This window comes from Gouania willdenowi, chromosome 8 (assembly GCF_900634775.1).
Source record: "Gouania willdenowi chromosome 8, fGouWil2.1, whole genome shotgun sequence".
Classification (NCBI taxonomy): domain Eukaryota; kingdom Metazoa; phylum Chordata; class Actinopteri; order Blenniiformes; family Gobiesocidae; genus Gouania; species Gouania willdenowi.
In genome coordinates, this window is record NC_041051.1 from 9,904,934 (window position 1) to 9,919,430 (window position 14,497).

The following is a 14,497-nucleotide window of genomic DNA, read 5'->3' on the forward strand; positions in this document are numbered from 1 at the left end:
TACCAAAGCAATGCTGAATGTACAGTGGAGCAAAAAAGTATTTAGTCAGCCACCAATTGTGCAAGTTCTCCCACTTAAAATGATGACAGAGGTCTGTAATTTTCATCATAGGTACACTTCAACTGTGAGAGACAGAATGTGAAAAAAAAAATCCAGGAATTCACATTGTAGGATTTTTAAAGAATTTATTTGTAAATTATGGTGGAAAATAAGTATTTGGTCAGTAACAAAAATTCAACTCAATACTTTGTAATATAACCTTTGTTGGCAATAACAGAGGTCAAACGATTACTATAGGTCTTTACCAGGTTTGCACACACAGTAGCTGGTATTTTGGCCCATTCCTCCATGCAGATCTTCTCGAGAGCAGTGATGTTTTGGGGCTGTCGCCGAGCAACACGGACTTTCAACTCCCTCCACAGATTTTCTATGGGGTTGAGGTCTGGAGACTGGCTGGGCCACTCCAGGACTTTCAAATGCTTCTTACGGAGCCACTCCTTCGTTGTCCGGGCGGTGTGTTTGGGATCATTGTCATGCTGGAAGACCCAGCCACGTTTCATCTTCAAAGCTCTCACTGATGGAAGGAGGTTTTGGCTCAAAATCTCACGATACATGGCCCCATTCATTCTTTCCTTAACACGGATCAGTCGTCCTGTCCCCTTAGCAGAAAAACAGCCCCAAAGCATGATGTTTCCACCCCCATGCTTCACAGTAGGTATGGTGTTCTTGGGATGCAACTCAGTATTCTTCTTCCTCCAAACACGACGACTTGAGTTTATACCAAAAAGTTCTATTTTGGTTTCATCTGACCACATGACATTCTCCCAATCCTCTGCTGTATCATCCATATGCTCTCTGGCAAACTTCAGACGGGCCTGGACATGCACTGGCTTAAGCAGGGGGACACGTCTGGCACTACAGGATTTGATTCCCTGTCGGCGTAGTGTGTTACTGATGGTAACCTTTGTTACTTTGGTCCCAGCTCTCTGCAGGTCATTCACCAGGTCCCCCCGTGTGGTTCTGGGATTTTTGCTCACCGTTCTCATGATCATTTTGACCCCACGGGATGAGATCTTGCGTGGAGCCCCAGATGGAGGGAGATTATCAGTGGTCTTGTATGTCTTCCATTTTCTGATAATTGCTCCCACAGTTGATTTTTTTTCACACCAAGCTGCTTGCCTATTGTAGATTCACTCTTCCCAGTCTGGTGCAGGTCTACAATTCTTTTCCTGGTGTCCTTCGACAGCTCTTTGGTCTTGGCCATAGTGGAGTTTGGAGTCTGACTGTTTGAGGATGTGGACAGGTGTCTTTTATACAGATAACGAGTTCAAACAGGTGCCATTAATACAGGTAACAAGTGGAGGACAGAAGAGCTTCTTAAAGAAGTTACAGGTCTGTGAGAGCCAGAGATCTTTCTTGTTTGAAGTGACCAAATACTTATTTTCTACCATAATTTACAAATAAATTCTTTAAAAATCCTACAATGCGAATTCCTGGATTTTTTTTTTCACATTCTGTCTCTCACAGTTGAAGTGTACCTATGATGAAAATTACAGACCTCCGTCATCATTTCAAGTGGGAGAACTTGCACAATTGGTGGCTGACTAAATACTTTTTTGCCCCACTGTATTTGGTTTTGTTTATAAATGCAGCCATTTACAAAAGCATTTTGAAAATTAAAGAAATGCTTATTCTTACAACATATATACAGATAACTAAAATATGTAGCTGTATTTATATTATATTAATGGAAACAAGCTTTTCTTTATTAAAAACCCCTCCCAGCCTATCTGCAGTACTCTAATGTCCCACCAGAAGGCACAGGGTTATAGTATTATGGGCATTGACACTTCAACAAACTTATTCACTCATGCTCCCGAATACTGTCCTAATACTTGTGTAGATTTACATGTTTTTCATGTTTTTAGGTCTGACTTCAAATTATAGTTTGATGGTTAAGCTTTAGATCTGCTTCTGTTTTAATTTTGATTATATTTAATAGGCAAAAGAAAATTGGCCATTGAAATTCAATTCAATTCAGCTTTATATAGCACATGCAAAATTACAACAAAAATCATCTTGAAGCTCTACCAACATTAATAATTTTGTTTGCATATAAATGTAATAAATAATATTCAGAATATTTGCAATTTCAACAATATTTGTGCATCAGCTTGTTACTTTATTATAATTATAATTATCAGCTGAGGTGAAAACATTCGATACATCTCACATTTATGTCAGATCATGTAGTTTTAAATCAGTTCCTGTGGAGTTTGCGTGTTCTCCTGGGTTGGAAGACAAAAAAAAATCTCAATTGTAGAAAACTTTTTTTAAAATGATGATCTTTTTTGGGGGGGGGTAAGCCTTGATCTTATTTTGTCTTGTTTTTTTATGTTAAAAACTAAAATCAAAACAGAAAAACCAAACAAAAAAAGAAAGATTAAGACCAAAAAGGATTAAGACAAAAAAGAAATATTAGGATTAAAAAAGATGGGTAAACAGAAAAAATAAAAGATTAAGATTTTTTTTTTTAAAATCAAGACAAAGGAAGACTAAGATAAAGATTAAGACAAGAAAAAAAAAAAAAAAAAGCAGACAAAAAAAAGATAACCATATGATTTTTGTAAGTATTCTTCCCTAATCCTCTTATATTTACATTACAGTATCAAAACAAAATTAGTGTTTAAAAACATTTGTTAATTTCAAAACACACAAACGTAATATGTATTTTTTTTTTCAATGATTCTGGTTTTTAACTGAAACAGAAAAATTGTTTTGGATTTGGAAAATCTTTATTGTCCTCGAGGGGCAATTTGGTTTGCAGCAGAGCTCCATGCATGTTTTTATGCATCCATAAAAACAGCACAATGACATAAATATAAAAGAAAACTATAAATGGACTTCATCATGATGGACGTGTGTGGGATGAGGGACACAGGCAGGCCATACCAGCCCCTTAGATCTCTGAAGCTAAGCAGGTCTGGGCCTGGTTAGTGCCACAGTGGGGGACAGTCAGTGATATCTGTCATTGTGTCCTTGGGCAAGGCACTTCACCCACATTGCCTAGTATGAATGTAGTGTGTGAGTGAGTGTTGGTGGTGGTTGGAGGGGCCGATGCCGCACTATGGCAGCCTCACTTCCGTCAGTCTGCCCCAGGGCAGCTGTGGCTACAACAGTAGCTTACCACCACTAAGTGTGGAGTGAGAGAATAATGCCTTAATTCTGTAAAGCGACTTTGAGTGTCCAAAAAAGCGCTATATAAAATTGATGCATCACAAAAGTACATCCTAAAAGTGTACAGGCAACGGTGCCTACAGCTTATTTAAAAACCCAACAGGTATCTGTTAGATTTAAATCTCCTAGGATAAGTCAACCTCCTCCCTGTTGGCAGAAGTCTAAACCAGTGGTTCCCAAACAGAGGTATGTGTATCCCTAGGGGTACAGCAGCACATTGCAGGGGGTACTCGTAAAGATTTAACAATTAATCAGGGAATGTTCTTTGTAGTTCTTTATAGGGTAATTTTAGGACAAATTCACCACAAACTAACAGTATTGCTCAATAAAATACTACATTTTCTTGTAATGTGTTGAAACAGGATTCATTTATGCTGCAGAGGCCGTTTTATTACACTTCTGACAATAGGAGACAATAATTAGCTGCAATTTTACAAGGGATACTGTATTTACTAGTATTAAAGTAATCACATAGAAGTTGAAGCTCAAATAAATTGCACTCAATGTTTTGAATTTGTAGATTAAGCCTTAGGGAACCAATGTTGGAGACACATTTAGGGGTTAAGAGAGTTTTCCAAATGAAAAAGCATATGAATTTATTGAGAGGGTACGTTTGACGAGTGACACTTGGTGAATGACATGAACCGCCATGTGAAGGGTTAATGTCTGTTGTATTGGGGGGTGGGGAGGGGGGGGGGGTGACTCGTGAGTAGTTTTTATTGAGCAGGGTTGACTTCACCCACACACACACACACACACAAACACACAGGCACACACACACACAAACACACAGGCACACTAACACTGACACAGACAGACGTGGTCATGATCCAGAGACGTCTTTTCCACAGACTCCTCCAACCCTTCAGCTCAGGGACCACTGGGGGGTCCCGATGTGTGATGTTTGGGCTTCACTCAGCGATGAAGGACCGACACACATCATCACCACCATCATCCTCCTCCTCCACGACTCAGTCCAGTAAGTTTATTGTGTGTGTGTGCGCGCGTGTGTGTGATCGGCTCCAGCATCCCCTGCGTTTAAAACAACTGGCAGCTGCTAATCGTTACATTAATTATGTGCACGTTTTTTTTAACCTAATTAAAGTGATAAAAAAAAATAATAATAAAAGCCTAATCTTTGGTTCTTTTTGTTTTGTCTTTTAACTTTGTCTATAATCCGTGTTAATGTGAAAAGGTGCCTTTTTGTTTGTAAAGGTATATATATATATATATATATATATATATATATATATATATATATATATATATATATATATATATATATATATATATAAAAAGACTGTATCTAGTTTTTCTCATATTTTGATTTCCAAAAAAATATTATTACTCCATGTTTTTGTTTTTTAATCTAACGGCAAAATACAATATCGTAGATAAATAAGTTCGTCAAAACAAAGCGATGTTTTTAATGATTTCGTCATGTGTGAGTAAAGGTGTAGCATTAGCTTTAATATTAGCTGAGTAACTGTCATTTCAATTAACGTATTCCCCGAGATGCGTTCACGGTCCCTCGGAAACCCGCTTATTTAGATGAGTTTGTTAATAATACGGCTGGACGGCTCGGACAATTGAAAAGAGGACATGTCCGGGTAAATGTAGGACGTTTGGTCAGCCTACCTGTGATAACACCAAAAAGCAAACGTTAACGTGGCTATTTGTTAAACTCTGGCCGGGGTTCATGAACTAAAACTAGGTTAAATGTTCTGAAACCCCACTGAGCAATAGACGGATAGACGTGTAGTTATTTTTTAGACCTAATTTCAACCGTCTAGATTACGTCTATTTTTAGATGGAATTTAAACATTGCACTTTAATTCATAATGTGATAACTATTTATTTAAAAAAAGAAACAACAGTAAGTAACAGAAATAACTATAGCCGTTGAACGATATACAGTATAGTATAGATATAGCCGAGATTAGGATATCTAAATCTCGACTATATTTCAAGTCTAGACATAGACCGAATTTAGACAATTGAATTTAATCCATTATTCAATAGTTGTTCATTTAAAATAATAACTGCACGTTGCAGGACTGATCTTTAAATATTGGACTAAAATGATCTTAATAGCCATAATCATTATAAGGTAACTTAGATGTAGATGTCTAATATCCCGCATTTCAACGTCTATAATTAGACCATGTTTTATATTTAGATATTTTTTATTTAATCTTATGGAAAAACAAACAATAATAAACTGATGGAATAGCCGACTTTTTCTATGTGCAGTTCCCAACCACAGGTGTGGGAGGCAGCAATTGCTCCGTATGCCCCTACAGTTTTTTCGTGGGTCGAGCTCATCGTTGTAGCATTGTTTATACCGTAGCGTGACCGGTGTTTTCGCCTTATCCGGTCAAAAAGTATAAATCCAAAAAAAAAAATCTTGGGTTCATTTGAAAGGCTGGGTCCTGCTGAGCACTCAACAACAAAGTTTGTCACTGAAATTCCATTCGATTATTAGATTTCGGGTGTTTTTGTACGTCCCGGTAACGCTTATCTTATTCCGCTCTGAGCGAAGTAGTTTGTGATAAAAGTTGTCGGCATAGCCAGCAACGTAAAACTTTTTGGTAGCTCTGCAAAACCCCTGCTTTACATCCATATGGATTTTGTACAACCATAACATGAAAACAACTTCACCTTGTGCAATGCGCAACTTCCGGCTGAAGAGAACTTGTGCGCATTGACTAAACTCGACCTTGAAAGGTCGTCAAAGTTCAAGAATTGTCACTTTCTGCAAAAAAAAGAGGTGGGTGCTGAAGGACATATTATAGTAAAATGTTTAGTTTTGCAAGTTAGCATTTGCTTGCATGTAGGCCAAGTGTGTTGGTTGCTAGCATGAGGGTTAGCTTGTTGCTAGCTTAGCCAGCGTGGGCCCAACAGCATCGACTAGTCAGTGCTAACTTAGCATTCAGTGGTTTGTTTGCTTTTCTTTCAAATGTGTTGTCATGAACGTAATTATGGGCCTGCTCTCTCTGTTGGAGCCAAGGTTAAAAGCTTCTAGTTCGGCTATTTTCCAAACATTTTACTATTTAATTTTGAAAATGAAGTATATTTTAATGCCAATATCAATGCTGCGTGTCATGGGACCAATCAGGCTGCGATACTGCTTGGCTTTAGGAATGTCAGTCTTACAACAATTCCTTTATAAGTTAAACCTACATGTTTTTGCCAGGAATGCAATGAGTAGAAAAGTGTTACTTTTGTTTCAATGATTAAATGTGCATTTAATGGTAATTGTTATTGACTCTTCTTTTCACTAGGTGTGGTAAAAATGGGGTGAACTGGTTAAATAAGTACTCCGATATCGTAATTTTGTTAATGTCTCAATACTGCTATATCGAAATACTATTAGTAAAAGTTTATAAGTATTGGTATCAACATCTGATTTCTTAGATGATTTTGCCAGTGATGGAAATGTGTGACAGGAGGAGACACAATAGGAGGGTAGGGCAAGTCAATCTGGCCAGCTAACAGATGGCATATATCTATATGTTGTTTAGACGTCTAGTCTACATTTAGACGTCTAAAAAACTTTCATTTCTATACCCCTGGTAGACCAATTTTAGACTAGACATCTAAGGAACAATTGGACGTATAATAGACCTAAAAATGCTCGGTGGGACACTAAATGACATTAAAAAAAAATGCTGTAAAAACAATATCGTGCACACTTTTGAACCAATTCGTGCGTAACAGCGGCGCAATCGTGTGTCCAACCATGTTCAAAAGCATTCTTCATCAGCCTGATGATAAGATAACATATGTGAGTGTTTAACACAGTTTAACACACATCTCATCTACAGGAAGAGCACGTGAGAGTTTGAGTGATTGCATGCAGTCATTCATTTGGTGTGTGTGTGTGTGTGTGTGTGTGTGTGTGTGTGTGTGTGTGTGTGTGCGTGTGTGTGTGTGTGTGTGTGTGTGTGTGTGTGTGTGGTAGTAGTAGTAGTTTATTCTTCTACATTTATAATGATTTCAGTCAGCTACATTTCTAAAGCAGTGGTCCCCAGCCTTTTTTGGGTTGTGACCCCATTTCATTTTCTACAACTAGTTTATGATCATGTTTATTAAAGTGTGTTACTCATACAGAGTAGTCAGGATTAGTGCACAAAGTGACAATATATATTTGTGTGTGTGTAATGTGTTAATTTGAAAAAGAATAATACTAATCTAAAGAACATCATTTTAATCAGTAATGTTTTTTTTTTTAACCAATTCCTAGACATTTCAGGCGACCCCATTTTAATTCCAGGCGACCGCACATGGGGTCATGACCCCAAGGTTGAAAAACCCTGCTCTAAAGCAATGATTCCCAAACAGGGGAAGGCCTACGAGTCCCTCTACAGCAGACACTGAACCAGGGGACATATTCTATGAACATTCATGTTGGGGGTATTTCAGAGAGGAGGTTCAACTAACTCTGTCTATAACCTCTGAGTTAACATACCCCGCGATGTAAAATGTTCTATTTTTCGTCAATAAAAAAAAAAAAAAAAAAAAAACATACCCCGCGATGGGAAATTCTACGTATCCGGTTCTATTACAGCTGGTATGAAGTGGATCAGTCAACTCTGAGTATTTAAACCATGAGTTACTCACGTGCACAAGGGCGTTAAAAAGCCTTTATCAACGGAGCAAAGATATCACGAGCTACCATGGCAACGAGCTGGAAGAGAGCAACTTATTTCACCCTGATGGAGCTAGAAATGATCCTGCAGGTGTTTAGGGAATATGATCCTATTCTAAGAGGGAAAGGTAACACCGGTTTAAATTGTTGTATTATATTAAAGGGTATAAATGTGTATTCCTTTAAATTTACATATAATAATAATAATAAAAAAAAAAAATTCAAAGCCGAACAACGTTTTCCTGCCTTCATTCTCTGTAGGCTATACTTATTGTTCTCTGTTTAGGATTAACTCTGACTTCTTATACAAAACCTGCTAGTGAGCAGGTTCAGTTTACGGAGAATGTTACCATGGTAACTTACCTTGCTTTCTTGAAACAGAAACTCAGGGTTTCACTTATTTGAGCCAGAACATACTCAGAAGTTTGAACATAACCCGCTTTCTGAAATACCCTCATCATTTACTAATCAGTGCATTCATTTTCAGTTATTTTGTGTGTTTTTGGAGTCATTCTTCAAAATTCTGCCTGTTTTTGAGTTTGGGTTGTTGTTTTGGAGTCATTTTGTGTGATTTTAGAGTTAATATGTAACTTATTCTCTAATGTTGTTGTTTTGTGTGTTTTTAGTCATTTTGTATAATTTTGTCATCAAAATTAGACAAAGGGTCGCATGTGTATAGCAATGTTTTTCAACCTGGGGGTCGTAACCTCATATGGAGTCACTGGAATTTTAATCGGGTTGCTTGAAATGTCTAGTAATTGATAAAAAAAAGTTACTCATTATTATTATTAAATTTTTTTTTTTTTAATTATTATTCTTTTTAAAATTAAAATACAATACACAATCTTAAACAACTGTATTCTATATTATCATTTTCTCAAATATAAATCTAGTTCAAGTAAAATGTATTATAAAAATATCTGCTTTTTATACTAATATACTAACAAACGTGATCAAACACGAGTTCTAGAAGGAAAACAGTTCTTTGGACTTGTCAGTAATTTGTGATATCAAAATGGGTCACGACCCCAAAAAAGTTGGGAAACACTGGCTTATAGTGACGAATAAAAATGTTTTCACTATACTTTATTATTACTTAAAACTTGTGTGTACATGTGCACCCAGGATCTTCCCAGCTGACAAGACCTTGCTCTGTAAAGAAAATGCTATGATGCTAAAACAGATAAAGCATTTAAAGGACATTAATAAATAGTTTAAACGTTAGACAGGCGACAGAGTTTAGTGCAGTCTGTTGACGCCTATAATGGCTCATTTCTCCTCACACCAGTTCCCGGGTTGCTCAGTGTGATGTTTCCATATGTGATGTTATTGTTTGGTTCTCCAGTTTCAAGCAGTAATAAATCCATGGATGGACCATGTGTAAAGGTTCATTGCTGCAGATAACCTTAACTGTGACGTTGAAGTTTGCTGTAAAATGTAGCATATAGACAAATGGACCGCCTTTACCATCCATTGTAAAGGTAAATAGAATCTAGTAGAAAAACAAGGGACATTCATTAGCCTAGGACCTTTAAATAGTAAGATTATGATCTTAGAGTTTAACTAGTAATATTATATATTTTGTGATTTTTTTTTTTTTTATCGAAGTAGCATTAGACGACTGTGTTGATTTTGGTAGAATAGAATTAAATTAGAATTTGCACAGAAGTGATGTAATACCATGCTTGTGTTTGCGTAGCAGGCTTTAATGTGGTTGACTTTGCCCTGTCAATAGGTCAGATTACACCTGAAAAACTAACATCTGTATCTGTTTTGTTTTGTCCTGTCCCATCACAGCACTTCCTGTGCGTGCCACTGAGCACACTCTCATCGCTGTGAAGCCAGATGGAGTTCAGCGACGCCTCGTGGGACAAATAATCCATCGCTTCGAGCAGCGGGGCTTCAAACTGGTCGGACTGAAGATGATGCAGGTAAACTAGGTGTTCAGATAGGGCCGGTACTACAAAGCTGGATACGATTATCGGTGATATCTCGCTGTTAGCGGGCATCACCTAACAAAACATTCTCCGTCAGAGAGCAGCTGAACTATGAAGCAGGTGACTGGCTACGTCCTCGCTCTAGTGAAATGGGTGGAGATTGCAGCGTCAGACCAATCACAACACGGAGAAACTCTGTAGAGCAATTTACATCAATTGAGGAATACGTATGAAAAATTAAAATCTATAATTCACACCAAAAACAATCTTGTTGCTGCAGAAAAATCAGTAAGGACAGAACACAGGCAGGAAGCTGCCGATATTGTCAATGCGTAAAAGTGTGAGATTATACCATATTAATCCATGGGATGATAATTGGACAGTGCTCTGATCAGTTTCACTTTATTACAGCACAGATGTGTTACTGTTTTGTGATTAATTAATTACAGAAAAAAGTAGCGCACTAAAAAAAATAACGCTGTTAATTCTTTTCTTTTTTTGTGCGCTCCAAATGGCGCGGAACCTTTCTCATTTCAACAGTTCCCGGAATACCCATAATACTATTGCACAGACTATAATACAACAAGGGGGACAATGCGTTTCTCAGCTTTGTTGTCGTTAATTTTAGTTTATAAAAACACCAGATAGAAAACAAGCCCAGTTGCGTACAAATCATTCAAGAAAGAGTTTGTCGATTAGCAGAGCTTTGTAGCCTACGCTACCACCTCAATGCTAAACATGTAGCAGCTAGCACGGACAGAGCTAACTGCAACATGCTGCGAGCGCGCCGTGTCTCCAATTAACATTGGACAAGATGGCAGAGTTCAGAGTCAAAATGAATAAGTCCATGAGTGACAAATGAACAAAGTCAAGTTGAGGGTGTTTCTCAACAATTTTAGGTGAGTTTAATAAGAAATAAATTAATTACAGAGCATAATTAATTAATCACTCAATTTTTTAAATCTTTTGACAGCACTATCCATTAATAATCTTTATTTCCTAAACACAGATCAGATCTGCACCAAACCAGATCTTCTAACAATGGGCAGCTCATTTTCCAAGAGAACTGATTGGTCAGGCTTTAGTACTCACTCAGATCTTATCCACTTCATAACCTGGTCCTGACAATGTTAGGTGTTCAATTACCATGGTGATTTAGCCCAGTAAGAAGTTAGCCAGCATCGTAGTACAGCAAACACGGATGAATCCCAGAAGTTAGCGCGATAAGAGGAAATCCAGCTTCATAGTACAGGCCCATCATGTCTCTATATAATGGAGAGGTTTAGAGTTTTAACTGCTTTGTTGTGAAGGCGTCAGAGGACCTGTTGTCAGAACACTACCGTGAAATTGTGAAGAAGCCCTTCTACCCTTTGGTGAGGGCCTACATGACTGCAGGGCCTGTGATCGTCATGGTAAGGCCTCATTATTTGCTGACACGGCTTTTCATCAGTAAGATACACTGGTGCATTTTTAAGGGAGTGACAAACCAGTTGTTTGGTTTTCTTGAGGTATGGGAAGGAAGCAATGTGGTCCAGAGCTCACGTAAGATGGTGGGTCCCACTAACGGGGCCGAGGCCCAGGCTGGCACCATCAGAGGGGATTTCAGTTTCCACGTAGGCAGGTAGGCTACAATAGCTGGTCACACGGTGGGTGTGTATGGGGTGCTGAATGTAAAAACCTGGTCACTAGACATATTTTGAACATTTAGCTCACTTTTCTTTCATTTGAGACAGAAATTCATGTAAAACGGCATGTTCTATATCATTGTTAAAAATGTCTAAACATGAAAAGTATATCTAAATGTAAATGTTAAATCTAAATGTAAAAGTTAAATATGTCAAATCTAAATGTTAAAATGTAAATATAAATCCATCTACCCATTTTCTGACCTGCTTGTTCCTGTTTTCAAGTTCGTGGGGGTCTGCTGGTGTCTATCTCCAGCTCTCAATGGGTGTTAGGCAGGGGTACACCCTGGATAGGGTGCCAGCCCATCACAGGGCAACACGCAGACACAATGACAGCCACTCACGCTCGTTTTCACTCCTACGGGAATTTTAGAGACTCCAATTAACCTTACAGTCATGTTTTTGGATTGTGGGAGGAAGCTGGAGTACCCAGAGAAAACCCACGCAGCACAGGGAGAACATGCAAACTCCACATAGAAAGGACCCAAGTGTCCAGGACCTTCTTGCTGTGAGACGGGCGTTCTAACCACTAAGCCCCTTGTAAATATACATTTTAAATGTAAATCTAAATGTTAAATGTAAATCTAAATGTAAATCTAAATCCTAAATATTAAATTGGTCGCTAAGTGTAAAGCTAAATGTTTAAAAAGTATACAAAGTGGGCTTGTCAGTGCCTGGCCCCGCCCACACTCCACACAGCCCACCCTCCAAGGTCTTCTGCATCCTGTCTTCATCAAAAGTGAGTTGACGTACAACTTGCTGCTGGTACTCTGAGCAAACCTATGTTTGTTAAACTGCGTGAGGGCAGTTGTCCACACATTCCCTCGGCTGATATGCAGCCCGTACACCAGTCATTGCCGCTCTTTCGAGTTCAGTTTGGAGCGATACTGCCATGTCTCGATCTTCCCCTCTATTCACTCATTGAGCCGCAGTCAATGGTGTGGGCGGGGCCTCGTGATCGACAGGTGCTGATCTGCCCACTTTGCATAATTTCTAAACACTTAGCTTTACAGTTGGACACCAATATAACATTTAGATTTAGATTTAGATTTAGATTTAACATTTAGATTTAGATTTAGCATTTAGATTTAGATATACATTTAATATTTAGATTTAGATATAAATTCAACATTTAGCTTTAAATATACATTTAACATTTAGATTTAGTGATCAAGTTTTTACATTCGGCACCCCATAGGTGTAGGAGTTAAATAACAACCTGACAACAAACTTGAGTTTTTCTATAATAACCCAATGTTTTGATTTCCTCAGGAATGTGGTCCATGCGAGTGATTCCACAGAAGGAGCTCAGCGGGAGATCGGGCTGTGGTTTCAGGAAAATGAGCTTTTGAACTGGGAGAGCTGTGACCAGGACTGGACCATTGAAGCAAATGAGGATAAGCAGTGACAATTGTACTGCAAATCTAGATCAATATATCCTGGATTAATCCCCGTTAGTGGGCTTCAACTAACCAAACGTTCCCTGTCAGAGAGAAGCTGTCTTACGACAATCAATCACAACCTGCTAATTAAAGCCAAGTGTTTTCAGCCTGGGTACGTGCACGTTCACATTAAAGGGGTGGAGATTGCAGCGTCTGACCAATCACTGGAGAAACCTGGCAGAGCGAGTGTCTTCACAGGAGGAACAGCTTATCATCTTGAACAAATATCATAAATTTATATCGGCTAACTGTGGGATCTTGAGCAAGTCCCTTAACACCCAACTGCTCCCTGGGCACCGCATCGTAGCTACGCATTGCTCCTTAGTGATGGGTCAAATGCAAATAACAAATTTCATATATGTACCTGTATGTATATGACAATATAGGCTAAATATTATTATTGTTATTATGACGACGGTAATGCTGCGCACCAGGAGGCGGCGCTTTCATACTCCCTCAGGTCTGATCCACTTCATAACTTGGTTCCGACCCAGTGAGGTTTTGCTTAAGTTTAAAATTATGAATAATTAAAATCCATAATGCAGACCAAAAACAACACTGTTGTTACAGAAAAGAAAAGAATGAAAGAACACAGGCAGGAAGCTGCTGACACTTTTAATGCGTAAGTGTGATATTATTTATGATATTAATCCATTGGATGAAATATCCCATTCAATGAATTCATATCATAAATAATGTGACGCTTTTACGCATTCAGAGGGTTGATGATTTGCATTCACAGAGTCAGCTGATGAAGCCTGTCTCGATTCGTATGTGCGGACAAGTGAATTCATGTATTAATTAATTCATTGAATTAATATATGACTTCACACGTCCGCGCATACGATCGAGACAAAGGCTTCATCAGCTGACTGTAGATCAGTCCATCAGATATAAATCTTTATCTTTCCTAAAGGATGTCATCGGTAAATGAAAGGATTGCATTGATCTCTCCGGGGAGAGAGAATATTTAGACATCGATACTGTGTCTAGTCACGTGTCACTGTGTGATCAGATTCACACAGAGACGTGTTACACACATCACCTTTTATTGGACAGCTCGCTTTCTAAGAGAACTGATTGGTCAGGAGGCGGGACTTTCACTTGCTAAAATCCTAGCCAGAGCAAAACCAGGCTAGCCGTTCAGCATAAGTTACCATGGTGATTACCATGGCTCCGTAAGACGTTAGCGAGCTTTGTAGGACAGCACACACCGATTAAATCCTGGAAGTTTGTGCGATAAGAGGTATTCTCGCTTCGTAACATAGGCTCTTTATGTCCATCTCTGCTGTTGAGGAGGCTGTGTTTATTTACCTCAGCAAGTGCACTTAAAAACCTAGGGATTCTGTTTTCACTTTAAACTGCATAAACACTTTTTCCTATACTTTAACATATTTGATCCATTGAAGAGCAGCCCCCATATCAATATTTTTACTAACAAAAGCTGTGAAATGACTGATACTTCTGTATCCCTCTGTCAATAATTCAAACTACCTTTTTTTAAAGACTAAATATATGTATTGCATAATCATTTAATTTGATTAT

At 38.3% G+C, this 14,497-nt stretch overlaps 1 protein-coding gene across 2 annotated transcripts; it reads left to right on the forward strand.

Moving 5' to 3' along the window:
• The first annotated feature begins 4,062 nt into the window (after window positions 1-4,062).
• Window positions 4,063-12,976, forward strand: nme4 (NME/NM23 nucleoside diphosphate kinase 4). 2 transcript variants are annotated; one of them, XM_028456004.1, is made up of 5 exons: window positions 4,063-4,216; window positions 9,686-9,819; window positions 11,136-11,237; window positions 11,334-11,446; window positions 12,783-12,976. In XM_028456004.1, the coding sequence occupies exons 1-5, from the start codon at window positions 4,063-4,065 to the stop codon at window positions 12,916-12,918; spliced, it is 639 nt and encodes a 212-aa protein (XP_028311805.1). In that variant the 3' UTR covers window positions 12,919-12,976. The 2 variants fall into 2 exon arrangements, with proteins under 2 accessions (XP_028311805.1, XP_028311804.1); XM_028456003.1 differs by having other exon boundaries at window positions 11,136-11,446.
• The last annotated feature ends 1,521 nt before the right edge of the window (window positions 12,977-14,497 follow it).